The following is a 22,968-nucleotide window of genomic DNA, read 5'->3' on the forward strand; positions in this document are numbered from 1 at the left end:
CACCCCCTTCCCCCTTCCCCCTCCCCTCTCGCTTCATTTCATTTCGCCTAGCGTTCCCACTTCACCACTTCACCACTTCACCACTCTCCTATTTTATCATTCTACCCATTCGTTCAATTCAGTGCATCACATATTCGCTATCTTGAGTTTTCACTATATTTACCATACAATTCATAAACCATTCTCTATTCATTATCTATTATCTATCATTATCATATTTCCTTAACCCATCTTCCTTTCCTTCCCATCACACTCCCTCCCCCTCCCCCAACCGAGAAACCTCAACAAACAAACAAACTACACAAAAACTCGAATCATCAGACAATGAATTGAGAAAAAAAAAACATTGATGATTAAAATTTTACATATTATTCTACAACCCTTTCCTCCCCAGAAACCAAACAAACATGCTTTTGTATTTACATGTTTCCCAATCCATATCCTTCTTCCCATCCATCCATCCCCACATTCAATCCATATTGGTATCTATTCCCTCTCCAATCCATCAATCCCCAACCCGCCAATCCACCAATGAAGTAACAAAGGAAAAGTAAAAAAGGAAGAAATAATACATGTACAACTCTCACATTTCCATTAATTCACCCCCTCCCCCTAATCCTCCAACCTGAACATCTTTCTCAACACCTGAAACTTCTTCTTTCTTCTCGGACTTCCTCCTTGCCCCATAACATCTACATCACTCAACCCCGTAGCCGTGAATCTTCGATTCCCAACCTCTGGTCTCCCATTCAATTCCGCAACAACTTCTTTATTTTCACCTCCTACAATTCCTGCTCCCGTATCCGCAGAAAATGGTCTACCCTCTTCAAAAGGTACTTTAATTCCCGTATCATCAGCCAAAGGCCAAGATCCACTATTTTGTCTGGGATTCTTTTTCAAAACTCTCGGAGAATCAGATTTACCAAGAGCTTCCGGTCTCTTAATAACTTCAAGATCCTCCTTACTTCTCTCCAAATGTGTATCTCTCCTAGCCGGACTCTCTCCGTTGTACTTCCTGACTTTACTATTCGGATCTTGTTTTTTCCTAAAAATAGATAAAATACTTCCACGTCGAGCATTTTGTGGTCTAGGAGGGGTAATCGGTGTGATTTGACCATTTCCGACCTTGATCATTCCACGACCTGAACCTGATCTCTGTAAATCTCCAGATGCTGCGGCCGTATTTCGAGATGATGGTCTATTGCCATTTGATTTGGGTTTGTTTACACTCTTAGCTGTGGCAGGTCGACTCTCATCATCACTATCTGGGAGATCAGAAGAATCTCCATCTTGATACCCTGCAGGTTTTGGTATACTTCGAACTGGTGTACCACGTGATGATATTGGTCGTGCGGCTATAGGAGCTATAGGTGTAGGCTCATCATCATCACTTGAATCCACAAAACGACTTCTGAAACCGGCACGAGGTTCATCCTCATCACTAGAATCAGCAAATCGACTTGATCGTTGAGTTGACTTTTGTTTTGGAGCGGGCCTAGCTGATGAACTTCTACCGAATCCAGGTATTCTAATTGGAGATTTGGCTCGAGCAGTAGAATCATTAGATCCTCTTAAAGAACTTCGCATTGTTCCTCGCATAGTCACAGCAGGAGGTCCACCAGGTGATGATGATCGAAGACTAAATCGACTTGAGTTTAGAGGAGATTGTTGACGACCATTTGATGAGACATCACTTTCACGACGCATAGAACGTCTCATACTTATTCCATCCGTTGCAGGTCTAGCACGTTTGAAGCTAGTATCGCTATCTCCAGAAGATTTACGTCGTAGAAGAGTTGGTGCTACTGTTGCACTATTCTTTTGAGAATTAGGTGAAGCAGCAGCGGCAGCAGCACCCTGAATAAGTCGAAGTTGCTGATTTACAGCTTGGGTACTTGCTTGAGTCTTAGCAGGAGGAAGAGAAACAGGTCTTTGTTTCTTTTGAAGTATTCCATTAGGCTGAGCTGTTCCATTTTGAGTTGCTCCCTTGGTTGAACCAGATCCTCTCATAGATTGTCTAATGTGAACATCTGAATCCGCATGAGGAGCTTCCGCTCTCATAGATGATCGCATAGTTGTCTGGCCGTGAGCATTGGGGGCTGCTTTTGATCCTGGTTGAATCATGTAGCTTCTCTCCGTATTTGATTGCTTTTGAACTTGTGGAAATGGCGATTGTTGCATTGTTTGCATGATAGGAGAAGTAGGCGACTGTATCGTTACTGATTTTTTCTTCGCTTTCTTTGGCTTTGGGGTTGGCGTAACTTCTTCTTTCTCTTCTTCATCTGCTACCTTAAATGCATCTAGCTCCAACTGCTTCTTCCTGTCCACTGACAAGTTCTTCCAATATTGCTGGGCTTTTTCCCATCCTTCTTCTGGGTCTGGTTCACTCGACTTTCTTTGCAATTGACTTGACATATATGCTCTTTCTTTTGCCAATTTAGTTTTTGGACTGTCTGGCTCAGATGCTAGTATAGAAGTTGCCGATACAGGACTTTCTACCACAGCATCCAAAGACATGAAACCACCATCATCTGGCGCCTCAAACTCTTCAGCAGCATCACTGTATATACTGTCGTTCTCAGATTCCTCCGACTCTTCAAAAATTGGTGCAGGAAGAGCTTCCGAACTTGTTCTGGTACTATCCTCAAATTCCGACTCGTTCGAGGTACCATTTATTGAATTTGCTGTTTCTGAAGTAGGCGAAACAGCTGTGCCAATAATACCATTCTCAGAAGCAGTATGAGCCTCATCCTTGGTTTGATCCACATAACTCGAAGTAGAACTTCCTGAACCCCTATACCCACCAGGCATGTCCAGCCATTCTCTTGATTGTGTGCCTTCTGGAGTTGGAGTAGGCATTTGAACAGCAATTTCCGGAATATCATCATTCAATTCGTGATCCTCAAATTGATCTTTCGTTGGGCTTGCCAATTCTCGATATGTCTCAGCATGTCCATCTTCTGGTCCAACTTTTACACTATTACTTCTAGCGATACCGATAGCATTATTATCTAAGCTATATGTACTGCTAGCATCTGAAATTTCCCCAGTCCCTTCCAAAGATGTTAGATCAGGAGGTAGAGGCTCGCGAGATTTCGAAATGTTTGCTGCATTTTTCGAAGTGGCATCGTGAGCGAGTAGTGAACCTGCGACATGATCATTTGATTGTCCCATGGGAAATTCCAATACATCTCCCGAATGGGAAGTGAACAATGGTGAAGTAGGAGACGTGACAGGAGCAGTAGTAGTTACTTGCTCCGGTGGTCTGACTAGAGCTCGTTCTTCTGTCTCTCGATGAGTCTTTCTTTCCCTCACACTTCCAAAAGATGGAAGAGCTGGCCGTGGTTTCATTACTTCGTCGTCATCTTCATCTGTAGCATGTATGCCCTTCTTCTTCCCACGACCAATATTAAACCAGCTACGCTTTACTTGTGGACTCGGAACCATTGGTGAATCAGAAGGTAAGGTTGTCGATTGACCCAACACAACGTGATTTCCCTCATCAAAGCTAACTCTGTTTCCTTTCTTTCTTGGCTGTTCCTCATCATTAGAAACCTCACTAAGTCGAAAGGAACCTCCGTCAGATGGTGATGGTCCTCTAGGTTCAATTGAGGACATGGAAGAATGTTTCAAGGCTGATTTTCGTGGAGATACAGATCTTGGAGGTGGCTGGTGTCTAACCGTCAAGGTTTCGGGGGTTGCCATAAAATGTGGAGTTCTCGCAGGACTCACGGATTGGACACGACCACCACGAGGAGATTCTTCATTTAACGAAGGGGCAGCAACAGGTGTCATTGGAGGTTGGCTTGCGGATCTGGTATGCTGGCGTTCTTGCGCATAATTTGCTGACGATTGCGCTCGGCCATGTCCCCTACCAGCGGATGACCGAGGCAAAGGAGATGGTGATATAGTCCTTGTGGGTTCAATGCGATCCTCCAAAACCCCTACATTTCCAGTGCGTAACGGTGAATCATCTTCTTTCTCCTCTCTTTCTCTATCCTCACGTACAACTGATGGTTTTTTCGCTAAGATGGCGCCTGCTCGAGTTTTATAACCATATGATGGTACGTCACTTTCATCAGCAGATGAATTTGGTAGAATTGATGCCTGGTCACTATCAGAATCGGCTACGATAACGCGCTTCTTTTTCTTCTTTGGTAGAGATGCCACTGCAAGAGACTTTTGCTGAGCATTTGATTCTGAGACAGGGATAGATTGGGGATCTTCCCAAGAAGTTTCGGTTTGTGCGGGGGGTAATTTCGGTGTGTTATTAGGTTTTGGTATAGGCTGTGGAATGGATTGCTGAGTGGGCTGCGATACGGGTTGTTGGGTAGATTGTGATATCGATTGATGTGTGGTTGATGTGTTTGATGCCCTTTCCATTGCATCCACCGCGGTGCCCTTTATCCTTCCACCCACTGATCCGGCTGCTAGATGAGTACCTTGTGCAGGCGGAGTTCGCTTCTTCTTTTTCACTGGAGCATTAGCAATTCCATTCAATCTTTGCTCGATAGCTAGAATATCCGCTAGCGGTAAGAAACGTCTGGTATTTGGATCGTATACTAGATTTTGGTCATGTGGCGAAACAATCCTTGGGCTTGAACTTAAGCTTGCAGAACATGTTAGCCGTCTTTGTTCAGGAGACATTGGCCTTGTACTCGTAGGGTAGGAAAAATTGACGGACCCTCTACTCTCCCCATTCATCTCAGATACACTGGACAAACTTGGGTTTCTTGGACCCGACCCACGCGATGCTGTCGCTGATGGTCCAAGACTCGAACCTCTCCCACCAGTTCTATTTGGAGGTGGTGATGCGATTCTCAATCCAGGTGCATCCATACTTGCAGATCTTCGTGACTTCTTCCCACCAGCCTTTGTGATACTTTGCGGAATTGCCGGGACAGGCGGCGCATCATATGCACTTGGAACTGGTGACGATTCCCGAAAAGTTCGTTCAGTCATCGAACCGGAACTTCCTCTTCTCACAAGGGTAGAACCTGGTGGACCACGTACGGAACCGCCGACAGAACTTCCAGCAGAAGAGGTTGAACCGTTTCTCCGAATTGTTCTTTTGGTTTGAATATCTGCCACCGAAGTAGGCGTAGTTGGTCTGGATCGTAATGCGGCAGCTGCTGCAGCGGAAGACAAAGAAGTATTTGATGCCCGAGAAGATAGAAATGCCTGTGCCGCGGCGGTCGCGGCAGATGCGTTGACATTTGAATTTACTGGCTGTAGAAATAAACCTGTTAGCATTTATTATGAGTGTGGCTGCATGTACTCTGTCTCATGCAAAGATCCTCCCGGAAGCCAATTGCGATTGAGCTGTCGCGCAACCTGAAAAAACACTGATGAAATGTTGGAATGGAATGCAGTACAACGAAATCTAACAAACATACCGGATTCGAAACCGCTCTTCTCCTTCTATTTCCAAACATATTGATTGTCGCAGGCTGAATCGCCTTGTTACCCTCTGCCAACTATGGGCTAATGAGGATATTATCGCATTGAAAAAAATAATGTAGGAAATGGAAAATGATGAGATTCCGATGACTATTTTCCCTTTCCGTAAGATAACAATACAAGAATATGACGATCCCGTCACGCCTAGTCGCTGATTCGATGATGACTGGTGATGTAGGCGAATGAAATTTGGAATGACAACTGGGATGTTTGGGAATCCCTTGAACAGTGTTTGGTTGAATTGAAGTTGTGGCTGATGATGCTTGTGTGCAGAAGAAATAGTGGGTTATGGAGTTTCTCTTTTTGGTCGGTGATGGTAGATCAGGATCCAAGAGCTTTCAAATGGAGTAACTCTGATGCTCGAAAATGGAGTAAATTTGAAAGTAGGTGGATACGGTCAAGAAGATGAATGCATCCAAAATGCAGGTGAGTGAGGATCAGATCGTTGAAAGGTGGGAAGGATACTATCTAGGTAGCTACTTCGTAGCAGATGGCGGTAGGACGTTTGATGGGATTTTGTGTGAGTTGAAGTGAAGGGTGGAACTTTGGAGAAAGACAAGACAAGTGAGGTCTAGATCAAGTTATGTACTCAGTGTGAGTACTCAGTAGGTCTATTTTGAAGAGCCGAAATGGCTATTTGAATAAAATGATGCAAATGAGGTTTTTGTTCATAAAATTCACAAAAGGCAAGACAGAGAGGGGGGAGATGGAAAGAAAAGAGAGGTTTTGAAGATTTCTCTATTGATTCTAAGTCTACTATCGAAACACCAACAAACACATAGTAATAGTAGGTATAGGTAGTTTGGGGATCCCTTCATCATCCATTTCAATCGAATCAAATCAAATCATATCAAATCATATCAAATCATATCAAATCATATCATTTAACTTCTTAATTATGAGTTTGGACGGCACCGCTTGCAATAAAATTCCAACATTTACCTAGTAATGGTCATATAAGTACTAAACCAATAGTTACTCCACTTCTCTTTCCTTACTACTGGGAACCTTTTGCTTGGAATTTACTACGAATTTACTAACGATATCAGTGAAAGATGGAGGGACTCGTTGATCTGATCAAACGAGTTTTCATCGTGAATACCTGAGTGCGCACTTACATAAGATAGGGGAGGTGGGAGGTCTTTACGGAGTACACGATTCGAAGGTTCAAAGTTCAAAAGTTTATATACAACTTGGTTCCTTGTTATTTGCCAGGAATTCCACCATACCATACCACACAAACCTACACAATCCAACACAACCCCAAGTTTAACCCCAACCCCAACCCCAACTCCAACTTCCAAATAAAGTTTCCAATGGCGAAAAAAGATCTTTGCCCATGAAACAATCCCTCACCTCCAGAGTGACAGAGCACCAAATCCCCATTCATCATTCATCATTCTTCATCGATCCATCCCTTCCGTTCGTAGATCAATCAATCTAATACCTCCAGCTAAGCCACACTTCGAAAGGACTAGACTTGAGCGATGGGCCCGGTCCGCTACATCAAATACCCAGGTACGTAATGTATGATGACATAGATGGAATACTGATAAGTACCGAGGTATGAGTAGCTTTCAGTATTAGGTATAGTAATACAGAAAGAGTACCGGTAGGTATTTCATTCTCGATGATTTCCTTCCTTACTTTTCATAGATATAATTAAGTATCTAGTAATTGTAGTAACTAATTATATCTAGTGATTACTCGATTCATTCCATCCTTTCTTTCAACTCTTATGTCAAGTACGTACCTACGCATATCTCCCAAGATTACATGTATAACACACAGACCCTCAAAATTTCCATATATCACGTGACAACTCTTCCACGCTCAGACCAAACACAACTAAAATCATCCATCCTTCGTACGATATACCGAGGATATGTTACACATTACATATACCTACCGTACTAGGTGTACTAGGTACCTATCTATGCATCACACAGATCTGTCTAGGTATCTGCAGATCATGTCTCCGCAATTAATTAATACACTGTATCATAATAACGTGATTGAAAATCTGGCTTATGGAGATAGGGAGATATGAATTGAGGGGAAAGAATTGGGAATAGTATACCCATATAGATGCCTACCTATAGGTATTAACAGTTATTTGACATCTCAATTCATCTCTAACGTCCACATCCATCATACATATCCCCTTCATCCTAATCCCACAATCAAAAAATGCCCACCTCCACTTCCACCTCCACCTCCACACCCCTCCCACCCCTCCCCCTTCCCCCAGGAATAACCTCTCACTACCTCTCCACCCCCAACCTAACCCACCACCTCCTCACATCCGGCAGCCCCTCCCACCCGCTCCTCCTCCTCCTCCACGGCTTCCCCGAACTCTCCTTCTCCTACCGCTATCTCCTGCCCGCCCTCTCCTCCCTCGGCTACCACGTCGTCGCCCCCGATCAACGCGGCGCAGGCCGCACCACCGGCCACGACACCCGTTCCTTCTCCACCGTCGATCTCCACAGCACCACCATCTCTCGCCTCGTCACCGACATGGTATTCCTCGTCGACGCGCTGGGCCACAAAAATGTAGCCTGTGTGATTGGTCATGATTTTGGGGCCGTGGTCGCCGCCTGGTGCGGTGTCATGAGACCGGATTTGTTTAAATCGTAGGACTCCTACTCCCTTTCTTTCTGTGCGTACTTGTGAGGGTTTGGGATTTGGTTTGCTGGTTAAGAGCTGCGCTGTAAGTGAGTGAGTACTTGCTTAGTTGCTTGCTTTGTTTATGGGGGCAGGCCCCCAAACCCCCGTAGCTCGCTTCGCTCGATTAGACTGCTTTATTCTGCCTCCACGGCAGTGGCCCCCGGAGGGCCAGCGGAGCGTCATTTTATTGGATCTTCTTCACTGCTTTTTTCTCTTCCTTTTATTATATCCACTCATATCTCTATTCCCCAAAAATGAATATTAACACCCACCCAGCGTTATCCTCCTCTCCCACCCCTTCAAAAGTCCCCCTCTCCTTCCCACTTCCACCCCCACCCCCACAGAAGACATCCACACCAGCCTCTCCCAGCTCCCCACCCCCCTCAAACACTACAAAACCTACTACTCCACCCCCCACGCCGCCAGCGAGCTCTCCTCCCCCCTCTCCACCCTCCCCTCCTTCCTACACGGCTACTTCTATCTCAAATCCGGACACTGGAGCGGCAACACCCCTCACCCCCTCAAATCCTGGTCCGCAGAAGAACTCCAACACCTCCCCCCTTATTATACCATGCCCCTACACTCCTCCATGCGCTCCATCATCCAAACCCACATGCAATCCATCCCCCCCTCCTCCCTCGCCCAAATGGAAACTTGGCTGCCCCCCTCCGCCCTCGCCGTCTACGCCTCCGAATACGCGCGCACCGGTTTCCAAGGAATGTTAAACTGGTACCGCGTTATCACATCACCCTATTACACCCAAGACCTTGCGCTCTTCGCAGGAAGAACACTAGATGTCCCAATGCTCTTTATCAGTGGAGAAAAAGACTGGGGCATGTATCAGGAACCAGGGGTATTAGAACAGATGGGAACAAGATGCACGCGGTTTAAAGGCTCGAAAGTGGTGGCGGGGGCTGGTCATTGGGTTATGCAGGAGAATCCGGAGGAGGTGCTGCGGATTGTGGAGAGATTTTTGGGGGAGGTGAAGAGAGAGGGGATGAGTTATTGAGGGGGGGTAGGGGGTTGGGGTTGGATAGTTTAAATACCTTCTCAAATATATATAGCTACACACCATTCAATCGTCAAGGAAATCCCTCTCATAAATTCATACATCTAACCTAAACATATAACCCACACCCAAACCAAAACTTACAACTTACACAGTATCCACTCAACCATTCACTTAATCTCCCTCCCAAACCCTATGCCATCCATCCATCCATCACATCTCCATACCATCCACATACCATCCACCATACATATACCTACCCAACTACCCAACTACCTACTTACCTACCTACCTAAGTAGCTACCAAGCTACCCAGAATCTAGAATCTACAAGGTCATGTTTCTTTTCTTTCCTTCTCTTCTCTTCTCTTCTCTTCTCTTCTCTTCTATTTTATTTTATTTTAGAATTTACACATTTACAGATATAAATAGGTACTTATGTATACCTATATCAATATTAATATTATACACACAAGATTATCAATATCAACAACAGAATAGAGAGAGTACTTATCCAATAACCCGGATTACACCTAGACACCTAGATAGTCCACCAATAAGGATTTAAATACCTACCTAAGTATTCTAATATCATATTACAGATTTGTAGATCTAATAATCTTTATTAATCATTAGATTATAGTCCAGCCTTGATATTGTTGAATATTTTGAGATTATTATCATATCAATAATCTGAAAGGTGCTTAAACTTAAGAATACCTGAGTTTCATTGATATAAATGTTATTTTATATACCTACCTACCTAGGTACCTACATAGATATACAACCGAAGCTAGATTCTTCTATTCACACTGAGGTCACTCATGCTATTGTACCGATAAAGTTTGAGGGGTTGATAGGTGTGGATATTTGAGAAAGCTATTTACTACCTCTACCTAGGTAACCGAACCAGTTCTATCCAGTCCTGCGGATATACCTTGTCCTTTTATCAAGAGATCCTTTGCTAGGTGAGTGATATTCCCCTATGTAATTTGACAGACGTGATGTATATCCTAGATGGTCTTTGGTGTGAAATGATGTGGGTTGACGGTGATATAGAGATCCATCAAAAGAGAAAAGCTCCCTTGATAAAATGCCGGAAGTCTGTACAAACAATGAAGATATTGTTATGAGAGCCGAATATTCGAGAGACTGGATAAAAGGCTAGCCTGATGGTTCATTTCGCATTTTGATACATCACATCTGTGGATGTGTTGGTAGGTCTGAAAATCCAGGTTTCATTGTTTCTGCGGAGATGGTAACACTGAAATTTTTATACAGATTCCATGAGCGGCGTGACATGATTCTCCCAATGTAATCCTAGATCGGATGTCTTCGCATATTCGTATACTCGTAAAGATTTGTGTAACGTTTTTCACACCTCGTGAATTTCGGACATTGTTAGTCTTAATACTGCAAACCTCCATAAGATGCAATCCCCGCTATCCTTATTCATTCGTACTCGTCTCATCAACCATCTTATTCTCCTCATATAATGCGCATCTGCACATTCGGTTTACAGTCCGTCCATTGATGACTCCCATGTTCCACCTCCCACTTTACCATCGAAACATACCACTGACATTGCGCAATTTCTCTATCCATTGTCTGCCCCTCGATTAACATCCTTCCTCCCCATACATCCCTAGTCCTCGCCCTCATATTATTAGCCTCATCCTCTTCATTATTCGTATCGACGTTAGATTCCCTCAAAACAAATGTCAAATTCTTCAGTCCATATAAATGGCTGATCTCCGCCAAAGCATCAAATCGAAATAATCGCATAATTTCCCATAAATGTACATCGATATCCACTCTCTCAATCAAATCCTTCTGCGCACAAGTTTTAAAATCCATGGCCAAATCTCCGATAGGTGAACATTCTTCGTGGTCAAAACAAAGTGTATCAAGGGCGAAGTTTATGTATATAGTGGAGTCGTAAGAGGTGTTTAGGTGGAGGAGAGAATAGTGTTCGAGAAATAGAGTTCGCGTTTCGGAAGAGATAGATAGGAGGACGGAAGTGGGAACAGGAGTGTAATAAGATTTGTGGATTCGAGAGCAGCGGATTGGAAGAGTACGAGGACCGGGAAGGAGATTAGACCAGATTTTCAGACGTAGTTCGGAAGGAAGACTAAGAAATGAGGAGGTGGGAGTTGTGGTTATAAGTGCGGTGGACATCATGATTCTTGATGTATGTAAGAATTGCGGAGCTGAGAAATGTGGGACAGACAAGTTGCAATTCCCCAGTTCAAGGAATGTTTTGGCGTTGATGGTTATCGCAGTTTATCGAATACAAGTTTCGATTCCTTGTGGTGAATGTAAGTTGGTAGTGTAAGTGTATATATTGTGATTGTATTTGTATAGGTTCAGATATTCAGTCTTGTTGTCATTAGGGATGATGTCGTAAGTAGGTGGTCATGGTCATGGTAGTGGCGGGTGCTTCTTAGCGTGAAGCCTAAAAATTAGCGGCACATTACCTTGGAGAAAAGACTTGGCATTCCTTATCAACATCAATATCGTCGGTTACATTGAGTATCGCATGAAGTACTACCTGTGATTGTATCTTAAATCATTGGCAATCTACCTAGAAACAAACCCATCACATACTTGGGACATATACACATATTATTAGGTTATAGACTTTCACCGCCCTTGTATTCTTATCACATTAGCACCGTCCTGTGTTCATACGCTGAAACCAGAGTACGATCACCAACAGAGCAGAGGTAGATATGGCTCGATAGAACTCATATGATATATACCTGAAACTGATTTCGTATATGTGTCGTCTGAACTATGACGTAGGTACAGCTGGTATAGTCTCAACTATTGGGATGAAATGTCAGGTGCTAGTGCGGGTCATCATGATGCAAGTGACAGCCCCTCGCCTAGCATCAGATGACTTATTCAGTTATATCTCGTTAGTCACGGCGCAAGATACGTATCTGTGATTCGAATATTCTAAGAGAATCTATGCCTGCTCTGGTTTTTGTCTATTGTTAGATGCTCCGAGCAATACATAGAATCTCTAAACTTCCAAAAACACCAACCCCAAATCACGTATTATCAGCTTTATGCCAACCGGTGATTCCATAACTCCAGAAATCCAATTCCATACTACTCCAAGAAATCATAGACAAACGAATCCCGAAACTAAACTATCTCCGCGTGGACCAAGAAATTGTTCCACCCAATCCAGCAGATGCATTTCCTCGACCTCATCGTTATATCTCTCCCAAGCATTCTCGACTCCTTCCTTGTTACTCGTCACTTCTTCCCGCCTCAGTACCGGTAACTTCATATTCATCCCCAGATATGTGAAGTGGACTCCGACCCACTTTATGGGTTTCTGCAATCGAATCCCTTGACGTGTATATTTACAATCATCTCAGGCTGATGTGTCTTTCCAGACGATGTTCTTCTTACCTGAATGGTCTCCAGTAGAAGAAACATTATCCTGATTCTGGCTCTTTGCATGCTCATCAAAAGCTTCACATCTCAATATATCTGCACCAACAAGTCCCACAGTCTTCGCATCCCAAATTCCTTCTCTTCTTCCTCTAGCATCCTTCAATATCTGTATTGCTTCTCGTCTTATCATTTCATCTGGACATTTACATACTACAACAAAAAGTTGAGATAGAATACCACATCCGAAAATAGACGATTTGACAAATGCTGGACGGTTGACTATGGCTCGGAAAGTGGTGATTATCTCGGAATACACTGGAATCAAAAGTTTGTGTGCTTCTTTATCTTTTTTTCCCCCGCAAATTGGGGAGATGATTGGATGGCTCTTTGAGATGGGAGGTAATAGGGTGGATTGTATGATTCGATGTTCAGATGAGAATAATTTGATGACCAGAAGACGATTTTCAGTTTTAAACATTGACAGCGCAAGGTTCCGGCAGGGATAAATTCGTTATGATCTTTTGGATCTGCCAATTCGGGATTGGGAGACATCAAAAATTGGTTGAAATGAGGATGTGCAGGATCTCAGTTCTTTTGCAAAAGGAGGCTCGGAGGCTTCTGGAATGGCGCATTGGGAAATGCTTGTCAGTAAGGGCTCAATTGGGCCGGAAATTCTGTCCGGGAAAAGTCGAGATATGATGTTGTCCAAAGAAAATTTCGCTTCCCTGAGGGACGTAAAGATGTTTGCGATTGGTAGAGCGTCAAAAGAATCTGGGGAAACGAGAGAAATGACATCGCATGAAGATCGAGAAACGCCAATCAACTAGAAAACAAGAATGTCAATAGGACTGTGCCTTTATTTGAGTGATATCAAGTATGAAGATCGTGTCAGGATGACCCAAGTTATACATACATTTACGAGATGCGCATCTAGACGAGCGAATGCTTCAACCACTTCATGTTCGAGGATATGCGGTGCGGGACTAAAACCAATATGGGTATTAGTATTTGTCTGATTGGAGGTCCAATTGTACATGAGATCTATCGTCGCTCTGACATTGTTTATGGCAAGTCAGACGTCCCCATAAAAAAATTCGAAACAAAAGATGAGTAAAGATGAAATCAGGGTTGCGCAAATATAAGAGTGGCCTCGAGCGATCACTTTCTGCAATTCTTTGAGCGCCTTTCCGTATTGTTGAAGTGCATAACAGTGATGAAACTCAAAGTTCGACGAGGAATTCGACACCCTCAGCTTACATGCTCTATCCAGAGCAGCGATGGCTATGGCACAATGAAAGATAGATAGTTCTTCCACACACGCACGTCTCACTATTCCATGCCAAAGTGGTGATTCGCGGTCATTTTCAAGGCTATTTATAGCCTCGGGTTGAAACATTAAAAAATACATTGCTTCTTGATCTCCAAGGAGTGTGATTCGAAATGAAAGTGGTAAAGGTTTGGGTACCTATATTGTTTGTGATGACTACTTAGTCTCTGTTCGAGGAGAAATTCTCCTTGAGTTCGTTTGTAACTAAAACTAACGCTCTTGTGTTCATCATATCCATTGCACATACGGCCAAATTTCTGACATCTTTGACAGCAGGGCTTTGTCTCATCGCATTTAACGCACCGAATTCTACATTTGAAGTTTTCGTCAGTTTCCAAAGCTTCTTTTAGTGTTGATACGGAAGGGTAATTTCTCACTTAACGTTGCATTCAACCCTCGGACCTGATCCAATTATGAGATCAGAATCACAACAAGGTAGAATTGCGACGAACTAGAGCGATAGATGCTCACTGGATCATTCAACTACTTGCAGGTTATGCAGCCGGTATGCGAACGAGATCCAGTGCTTCTGACATTTTTCTTTTCGAGAGTACTTTGTTCCATAGCATATAAGAGCGCTCTGAATCTAATATTTGCTGATCAAAATTTCAAAAAAGAGATTTGTGGAAACAAACAAACACAAGCAAAGCCGATCTAAGAAGGAAGCTTCTCAAAATCCTGGATTCTGAAACTCCAGCTCGATACTAGCACACTTGCTACATATCTCAACCATGCTAATATGAGGGATTAATAGCAATTCATGCTCACTATGTCTGGTAAGAATTGACTTTGGAATCAGAAAGGTTGACTCACGTCATCATGAAGATACCACACAGAAGGATTTTACTGCCTCTAAACACAGTCAAACTGACTACTTCTAGAAGTTCTAATCGATTTCATAAAACAGTTTGACATTAATCACCCTGGGAACAACGACAACAACAAAAGTGGAAAAGCCTCCAAAGTCGTCATTAGTTCCAAGCCTCTCCTTCAACTTCATGCTCACTCATGTTCGGGAACCAAAAGTTTGCTTCAAAGCTTGGTATCCAACCAATTGATTCCTATTGGTATTTTTAGGAAACATGATTATAGTGGTCCATTTTAACGGATGTCCTGATTCTCCACCCTCGAATTTTCATCCAATTCCAAAGCTCTACTCGGTCCCGAAAAGCTTCAACAGGGGGCATCTCGCTAAGCCTTATCGTAAAGCTCGCGTTTGCATGAACAGAAAAATGGAAGGAACTTATTAAATATAACAACACAGCAACTAAATACTGCGATAAATCAATTACGTTTGAAGCATTCCTATTCAATAATACTAAAAGAAAGCTAGATGCCTATCTAATTAGAAAAAATGTTAAATACACTTCGCAATAATATGACGTACAACGTCCGTAGCATCTACAAAAAGAAAAGCAATGCTTGTATAGATCCGACATCAACTCAGTGAGACCGGCATAGCTATAATCAGGTAGCTGCACCCTTTACACAACTAAATATTGTCCCCTACAAAGACCGAATTGACTAAGTGCGCATAGCAGAAGTGGGGAGGAATTTCTCGGGGCAATCTTTCAAAGTAGGAGACCAAATCGCTATCGTGACTCTCATCAAAACCGTGAACAGTCAGCACCCAGAATCCTTGATCCAAGGACTGATGTTATACGCAATTTCCAAAGATCAGTAGTAATGATATTAATCCTTTCAGTTGTCGAACTAACCAAGTGAGAACTTGCCACAAAGGAGCCCGGGTTCCCGGCCTAATTGAGGAGTACAGCTTGCTCTGAAACAGGATAGGAATACCGTCTACTAATTTATATTTGTTCGATATCAACTCCCACAATTATCTTCACTAGCATCTCTGTTTGATTCTAGTATCCAACTTTTGGAAACTCGGGGGTGATGATTTTTTAGTCCCTATCAGGGCATTGAAATACCAACATCGCACTTGGCTCTACAATACGTGCATACAATCACTTAAGCGATATGAAAGTAGATGCTGAGATTAAGCTTGCTTTTCCTGGTGTCGAAATCTTGGCTTCCCGGGAGACAATTATAGAAAGTGCGGAGGTGAAGGCAAAATAAGACAATAAGAGCCAATTACTCAGCACCATTTCTTACCTACTATTGTTATTCAACTCTCGACAGCATAAAGGAATGTTTGACCGAAGTCGGCGATCCATTTGAAGAATAGCTGGAAGATTTGTATAAAAATGTCGGCTAATGTGCTAGTATTGGATTTTAAGTCGATGATTTCAGATAGAGTATGCTGGGTACGAATCCAGACATTTCCGGCACCGAGAAACTAACACTACACGGTTTCATTATAGGCCAAACTTTGTCTCATTTCAAGCTTTATGTCCTTCATTGAATTCAGCAGTAATCATCTGATACAGAAAGAGACAAGAACGTGGAGCTGAGGATTACCAACTGCGTGTTGGCGTTGCTACCACCAAGCATGAAGAGGATGAAAGATACCTCTAATCTCATCTTCGTTCTGGAAAAGTTCAGAACCTATGAACTTATTGACAGTATCTTCACCCAAGTTATTTTCACATTTCATTCATTTTAGGTCCGAAAACTCCAAAAAGTTTGAGAATATTGTGCATATTGTTGAAACTATGATAATATCGAAATCACTATCTCAAGACCTAACAATCATCAACTCATCTACCATATGAAATCCTGTGATGATCTTACCACTTCACAACCCAATGTGTCCACAAAACGCCCCCACATCTACCGTCATCCTGACTTGTAGTAATCATTGGCGAGTATTGTTAATTCATGATATATCTCCCCCTTCTCTCGACTCGGAAGCTCTCTACTCTCGACTCAGAAGCAGCTTCTCTTTGCCAACCAGCAAATCTCTCTTTGTATCGCCGCATGTTCCGACGTAAGTTTTCTTTAATCTTCGCGGGAAGGACAATCTTAAATTGTATCTCTGGCAGATCCCACATCAATTTACCAGCTTTAATGTGCTCTTCTCTGAGAACTTCCATCATGTGTTGAGTCAATTTTCTGATATGGCTCTGTGTGAAACAAGAGGCATTAGGTTTTGCTTTTGTCCACTCTCTTTTTTCATGCTCGAGAATAAAACGATCGGGGCGGTAGAAGCGGCAAGCATCCTGGACATCGATTAATTTATCCATATATACAAGATTTGCTCTTTCTTCTTTCGACATCTTCACGCCCTGCGTTTCTATCCAGCGAGGGGATAGAAGATGATGATCAACCACAACGGTAAGCGTCTTGAGGTCGCGAAATCCACGCTCCAGGAATCTAGCCAGCCATTCAGCATGAGCGTCCCAGTCGAGATTCCATTGATCGGAAGTCAATTGAATAGCAAGGTTCTTAATTCTTGAGAAATCTGGATCATACACCAGCCGGGAGACCCCAGATATAGTATGTTCTGGGACTTGTGCGAGATTATAGAAGCGTCTAGTTACTGCGTCAATTTCAGCATTGAATCTGGGACGAAACGTGTCGGGCGTGATGAAGAGTGTATCATTCTCAAAATTGAAGTACGTCTGTGGGAGTGAGACTGAACCTGGTCCTTGAATGGCAGGAGGGAATCGCAATGCTTCCGGGTCGTCAGCATAGCATTGAAAGACTCGCGGATACCACTTCGATGCGACTCTATGCGACTCACGGCACGCGAGTAGGAGTGCTGGAATCGGAGCGTTGGATTTGAAGCCCCATAACCTGTTGTATCTGACCGAATTTTCGTCGCCGTTCTCTGCGTCGTCAGACTGATCAGGAGCTTGGGGAGATCGAGCCAAGTTCCATTCTTCTTTGACGGTAGATCTTTCGAGTAGATCAAGGTCGATGATTCGACCAGCTGGCTTTGCCAATCCCCAGATGATAAGACGGAGCTCGAGTGGGAGCTTTCGAAAGGTTGTGAATGTTTTACCGATTTTGGTAGGCATCGTGAGAATTCCTGGAAATTAAATTGATTGGTTTACCAATAAAGCCGATGTTTGTGATGGTGAGATATCAAGATCACATGTAGAAGAAATGACGGGTCGGTGGAGAGGAGGGAACCTTATATGTAAAAAGAGAAATGGACTATACGACAGAATGACAAATCATATCACCATATGCCGTATAACTTCTGAAGATCGATTGACCGTAGGCTGAAGTATCAAAATAGCAGACATGAAGATGTGAACCGTATAAATAGTACGGGCCACAGCAGCTTCAGAAGATTGATGTTGGTCTGTATTGTATCACCCATAGCTCGGCCAAAATCAGCCAGGACATAACGTGGTCATGGTACAGATGATACAACACTTATCGTGATCAAAGCAGATTTGCAAAATTAATTCCACACTTGCCTACAGCTGATATTTAGCCTCTTACCCTTCATGTAACCCCTCCATCTTTCATACTCTTTTGGTTCTTTCCCTTCTTCCGTAGATCCTACGGGCCATGTTTCTAAACAAGGTGGACAAGTGCCTGCTATAATCTTGGGCATAGCATGCCAAGCCCATCTCGTCTCTCCACCCATTTGTATCACATCACCACTCCTGACCCGGATGCAAACCAAGTCTTGTTCCCTGTTATCGATGTGTTCCTCTCCTTTTCTTACGTCTCTACTGATAACAAATAGCCCATCGCACCCGAGCGTGAAGCTCGCTAGGCCTCTCTCGCATTCCTCGGAAACATCTCTATGCACCGGCATGAAATCTTTAGTCGAGTACATTAGGACAACTCCTGATTCGGGAGTAAAGGCATTTTGAAATAATGTGGTAACAAGACGAGAAAAATCAGTTGGAAATGGAGTTGGAGAAGAAGATGGGTAAGCTCGGGTGTTCCAATCATATTGAGAGCCCAGTGTTAGCCATCTAAATTTCTTTTGAAGAGCTTGTGCAGCATTGAGCGGTTTATATTTTGAGTTTGGATCTTTAGGGGCAAAGACTTGGTTCTTGGCTTGATGAGGATAAGTGAAGAAGGAAGAGTCAGGTGGAGGGTAGGGTATATCATAATCATCGTGAAAGTTCGTCTTGTGAAGAGGGTTCGACAGCTCACGATGGAGAAGTCGGGACACAAATAAAGACTGAGTTTCTGGTGGAAGGAGTGCAGGGAATATTCTTAATCCTGTATAAAAGTTAGCTAATTATTTTCCACGAGTGTTTGAGTCAAGTATACCCGGGAATCCGCTGTGTTCATAAATAGTGCATGCCGCAGAAAAGCCAGATTCGTCCTCGGCTTTAGTGTTCATGAATTCCTTTTGCGCCTTAGCAATCAATTCCGAGGGAACTATACCCACCGGACTCAACTTCTCCTGCTGCCCGGGAGTCAAGCCACGGGTGAAATCCACGATTTCGAGATCATCGTTCACTGCCGCGTCACTCATCCTCTGATACTTTTTGTAAGCATCGCAAATTGCCTGTGGGGGCATTGCATGCGTATCATGACCATGATGACCCTGCTAGATTGTTAGAGCCATCAAGCAAATTCCAGGCCAGACCTACATGACTTGGACCATCCATAGTCACGTGTGGGGTGGTCCTTTCTCTCGATCGATACAGCTGGCCACTACAAGCTTTGCTCTTTCTAAAATTGCCTATTCTCAAGGTCTTTCTTGCTGGAGCAACTATTCGACAAATATTCATGGGCCGTCTGCTTATTTAATACGATGCTTCTTTCTACATCATAGGGGGAAAAATCTTCGATATTCGGGTGTCAAATGATGCGGCCGCTAGCCTCAAGCTAGACCATTTCAAGTAAGCGTTTTCTCACATAATTCACTTCGGTTTCTTCTCGTTGTGATTTCAATCTGGATCTTCCTACGAGTGTTGTGTCTTTACAAGTCCTGCAACTAACTATGCTGTATTGAGTTGAAAAATAACAATCATTTCACTGCTATCAAAATATACCGGTATCACCTTTCTCAGCAAAGTCAATAGCATATCCATTGAAGCGTTATCGGCAGTATGCTTTATCTGAAACATTCTAGATTTATATCTGGCATAAGTTTTTGATACTCCGTCCAACTCACATCACACTATATTCCCCTTCACCCCTGCGTTTGATCAATTTCGCCCATTCTTCCATCCCTTCAATTCCCAACCGGATTCTTTCCACTTCCCCTTGATAATTAATCCGGGGTGAAATATCGTCATAATTGTGGTTGCCGATATCATAACTGCTCCCTCGATTATCATGAAAGGAATCTCTTCATTGGCAAGCTTCGACTGAAATCCTTTAGCAAGTTCGGCCACACGGAATATTGAACGAATAAGGATGAGGACAGTTGCCACAGTAAGACCTGCAAGCACATCAGGTCGTGCGGTTAGTCTCCAGTTTAAGGCGGAGATTTGAAGAGGATTTATAAGGGAATTGTAAGTCGGATGTTCGGGACAATGGAGGTGATGAAATATTAAAACGATTAAGAAACAAAAGTCGGAATTTAACATACCATAGCAGAGATACCTCATTTTTCTTTCGCTTGCCCCTATTTCATCTTCGCCTGCCGCCCAGTTTGCTGCTTGTCTTCGAGTTCTCTCCCCACTTACTTTGGAGGCATACTCTACAACTGTTATCATAAACAGGGTCAAGCCAAATACTTGAAAGCTCAACCCTGCGACCAAGATATTTGTCCCACTGTTCATCCCGGCTTTTGTCGCAGCGGTATCTGCAATCGCTCCACCAGCTGCTTGGAGGATAAGTGCAACCCAGTCGGCAGCCATGAAAGTGACAGAGATGGCCTTGGGGCTAAATCTCGACAAATGTGGCCCATAGTGGAGAAGTATGCGAGAATAGGTCATGTATATTGATGCTGTAAAGAAAACGGGCGCGGTTGTTACGCAAATCAGGTAGCTATTGATAGTCAGCAGGATGTAACCTGTGGTTATAACTGAAAGACGCGCATCAAGAATGGGTTCGAAGCAAACGGATCATAATGCATCTGAATTCTGCCAAGATAACCAATTATTTCGAGGACAAGACCGGTAAGCATACAGCACGAAAAACTCCATGCTTTCCAACGCCATAGTTGCATGATGTGAATGATAAGAAGAGCAGCAAATATTCCGAGGTAAAATACATTTCCAAAAAGAGTAGGATGGTAATGTACCATTCCATATTCGAGTGGACAAGTCCCGAGTTTACAGACATCTGCAACAGGCATATTGAGTCGATTCTGGGGCCTCGTGGCAAGACGTTTTGACTAGCAAGTAGGTTTCAATATTTGGTGAAGAAGTTAGAGATGTAAACGTAAAGATGGTATGTATAATCTCTCAATTGCAGCATTTGAAGTAAGAAGTTCTTTATATATGATTCATCAGGATTCGAAGGTATTTAGTAGAGCTGTGATGTGAATCTTTTATTTCCGAGTTCACAGCGAATAATAAATAGGATAGAGTATGTGACAAAGCGCCACATTATTGGTTGTTTGGATGGTCTCGAGACCTCCCACGAATCAAAGAGTCTGACTTTTCTGACTTTATTCTCGGTTAGGGTTATTTTGTTATTGCATACCAAATCAATCATTTCTGACACACAACAGGGTCCTTACGAGCGATATGGGCGGTAGGGCCCTTACGATTAATTAGATTAGCGATGCACTTTGTAACCCATCGTTCCCTCCAACGACACACTGCCCTCGTGAATTATGAAACAAAATGTCGTGATATATGCGATTAGCGCAAATACAAAGTATGTTCCTGTTATTGTACGTGTTTACTAACACTAGGATATGTCTCCCCACGAAACAGGGGGCTCAAAGAGCTTACCCATGTTTATAATTCGGACATACCAGTCAGAAACCCAACGATCTAGTCTCAAACTCCAATCCCTTTGCGATAATGCACAGGCAGACGACCTTATCCCATTCTCCCATTCTCCCATTCTCCAATTCCTCTACATTCCTCCGAACCATCCTCACTCAAGTTTCTTATCCCAAAGCCAACGACCAACATCATCATGATCCAAAGCCTCCCTATATCTGCAAGATCCCCTACGATACAACACAGCCGCCGGCACTGTTCTTCTTCTCTTTCTTACTCTTTTCTTTCTCCTTTTTCTTCTCACAGCTCTTGCATTTATCGTCTTTCTTGGGCTTAGATACATCCGTCTTGATCATACCAGCCTTTGGATGGCTCAAAACTTTATCATCGACTTTATATCCCCAATTCATTGGGTTTGGGTCGCCTTTTCTCCTAATAAACCCCTTCACGTTTCCAGATCTATCAGTTCGCCAATCTGCAGGCATTTTGGACTATCTGATATATCTGATCTGTTTGTCTGGTTCAATCTATTGGAGTTGGATTAGGTTTACTCGGTTGAATGTGATTCGTTAACTTGAGTTGGCGGAGGTAGTTCTCGTTCGATGTGAGTTGATCTGGTACTGAATGGATGTTGTGATTTTATGTGTGTTGTTTCTCTGTTTATTGTTTGGTGAAGTTATCTGTTCTGGCAGATGGCTTTATAGTTTGTGTTATAATTGAGAAGGTCGTGAAGGTTTATATGGGTATCTGTGGATCAAATCAAGTTCATGCTATGTACAAGCTGTTTTCCAGCTTGACTGTAGAGCGTATATGGATGAAATCACCGTGCAGAGGCTTGATTCAGAAAGCCGTACACACAGTTCTACCATATTTCGCTGGATGATATCGTTGTGAATGTCCACTTCCAGTGAAGTGACTATGAATCATTATTAGTTATTATCTGAAGAGTTGAATTTGCATACGATTCTGTCTACCGTACCTGCCTCTTCTCTATACAATTTCTAATATAAGCTATCAGCAGGCTCTTTCTGACAAACTTCGCTCATCTGCCAGGTTGATTTCATTTGATATCCGTGTATACTATCCAAGTTCCGGATACTACATCAGTTGAAGAATATATACGGTAGTGTTCTTAATATGTTACCACAACCACAAAGTAAAAGCTAACATGGAGGAGCGTCATACCTCATCATGCTTGGTGTAATCAGAAAATAGTATCTCTCATCGAAGACTGGCAGGATGTCTGTGTAGGTAGTCTATACAATAAAAGTTTAAACATTTAAAAAATCCACGGTGAGCTTCGAGCTCCCTAATGAATGGTCTATAGCACACCAAAACGTAGTTTTTATGATACTTGGGGTTTTA

At 43.1% G+C, this 22,968-nt stretch overlaps 8 protein-coding genes across 8 annotated transcripts; 1 reads left to right on the forward strand and 7 right to left on the reverse strand.

The window, feature by feature from the left end:
- Positions 1-612: 612 nt before the first annotated feature.
- Positions 613-5,435, reverse strand: EAE97_010064 (uncharacterized protein; the record flags this gene model as incomplete). Its single annotated transcript, XM_038880579.1, has 2 exons — positions 613-5,229; positions 5,397-5,435. 2 exons carry the CDS (start codon positions 5,433-5,435, stop codon positions 613-615), a joined length of 4,656 nt encoding a protein of 1,551 aa, XP_038728625.1.
- Positions 5,436-7,650: 2,215 nt separating this feature from the next.
- On the forward strand, positions 7,651-9,136 carry EAE97_010065 (uncharacterized protein; the record flags this gene model as incomplete). The annotated part of the gene is made up of 2 exons (XM_038880580.1): positions 7,651-8,093; positions 8,404-9,136. 2 exons carry the CDS (start codon positions 7,651-7,653, stop codon positions 9,134-9,136), a joined length of 1,176 nt encoding a protein of 391 aa, XP_038728626.1.
- A 1,487-nt stretch (positions 9,137-10,623) lies between these two features.
- EAE97_010066 (uncharacterized protein) lies at positions 10,624-11,313 on the reverse strand (the record flags this gene model as incomplete). The annotated part of the gene is made up of 1 exon (XM_038880581.1): positions 10,624-11,313. The coding sequence occupies one exon, from the start codon at positions 11,311-11,313 to the stop codon at positions 10,624-10,626; it is 690 nt and encodes a 229-aa protein (XP_038728627.1).
- Positions 11,314-13,057: 1,744 nt separating this feature from the next.
- On the reverse strand, positions 13,058-13,582 carry EAE97_010067 (uncharacterized protein; the record flags this gene model as incomplete). Its single annotated transcript, XM_038880582.1, has 2 exons — positions 13,058-13,369; positions 13,460-13,582. The coding sequence occupies 2 exons, from the start codon at positions 13,580-13,582 to the stop codon at positions 13,058-13,060; spliced, it is 435 nt and encodes a 144-aa protein (XP_038728628.1).
- Positions 13,583-16,650: 3,068 nt separating this feature from the next.
- EAE97_010068 (uncharacterized protein) lies at positions 16,651-17,799 on the reverse strand (the record flags this gene model as incomplete). The annotated part of the gene is made up of 1 exon (XM_038880583.1): positions 16,651-17,799. One exon carries the CDS (start codon positions 17,797-17,799, stop codon positions 16,651-16,653), a length of 1,149 nt encoding a protein of 382 aa, XP_038728629.1.
- Positions 17,800-18,191: 392 nt separating this feature from the next.
- EAE97_010069 (uncharacterized protein) lies at positions 18,192-19,488 on the reverse strand (the record flags this gene model as incomplete). The annotated part of the gene is made up of 3 exons (XM_038880584.1): positions 18,192-18,970; positions 19,022-19,301; positions 19,348-19,488. The coding sequence occupies 3 exons, from the start codon at positions 19,486-19,488 to the stop codon at positions 18,192-18,194; spliced, it is 1,200 nt and encodes a 399-aa protein (XP_038728630.1).
- A 420-nt stretch (positions 19,489-19,908) lies between these two features.
- On the reverse strand, positions 19,909-21,005 carry EAE97_010070 (uncharacterized protein; the record flags this gene model as incomplete). The annotated part of the gene is made up of 2 exons (XM_038880585.1): positions 19,909-20,695; positions 20,770-21,005. The coding sequence occupies 2 exons, from the start codon at positions 21,003-21,005 to the stop codon at positions 19,909-19,911; spliced, it is 1,023 nt and encodes a 340-aa protein (XP_038728631.1).
- An 828-nt stretch (positions 21,006-21,833) lies between these two features.
- Positions 21,834-22,088, reverse strand: EAE97_010071 (uncharacterized protein; the record flags this gene model as incomplete). The annotated part of the gene is made up of 1 exon (XM_038880586.1): positions 21,834-22,088. The coding sequence occupies one exon, from the start codon at positions 22,086-22,088 to the stop codon at positions 21,834-21,836; it is 255 nt and encodes an 84-aa protein (XP_038728632.1).
- Between the last annotated feature and the right edge of the window lie 880 nt (positions 22,089-22,968).

This window comes from Botrytis byssoidea, assembly GCF_014898295.1.
Source record: "Botrytis byssoidea strain MUCL 94 chromosome Unknown BBYS_025, whole genome shotgun sequence".
NCBI lineage: Eukaryota > Fungi > Ascomycota > Leotiomycetes > Helotiales > Sclerotiniaceae > Botrytis > Botrytis byssoidea.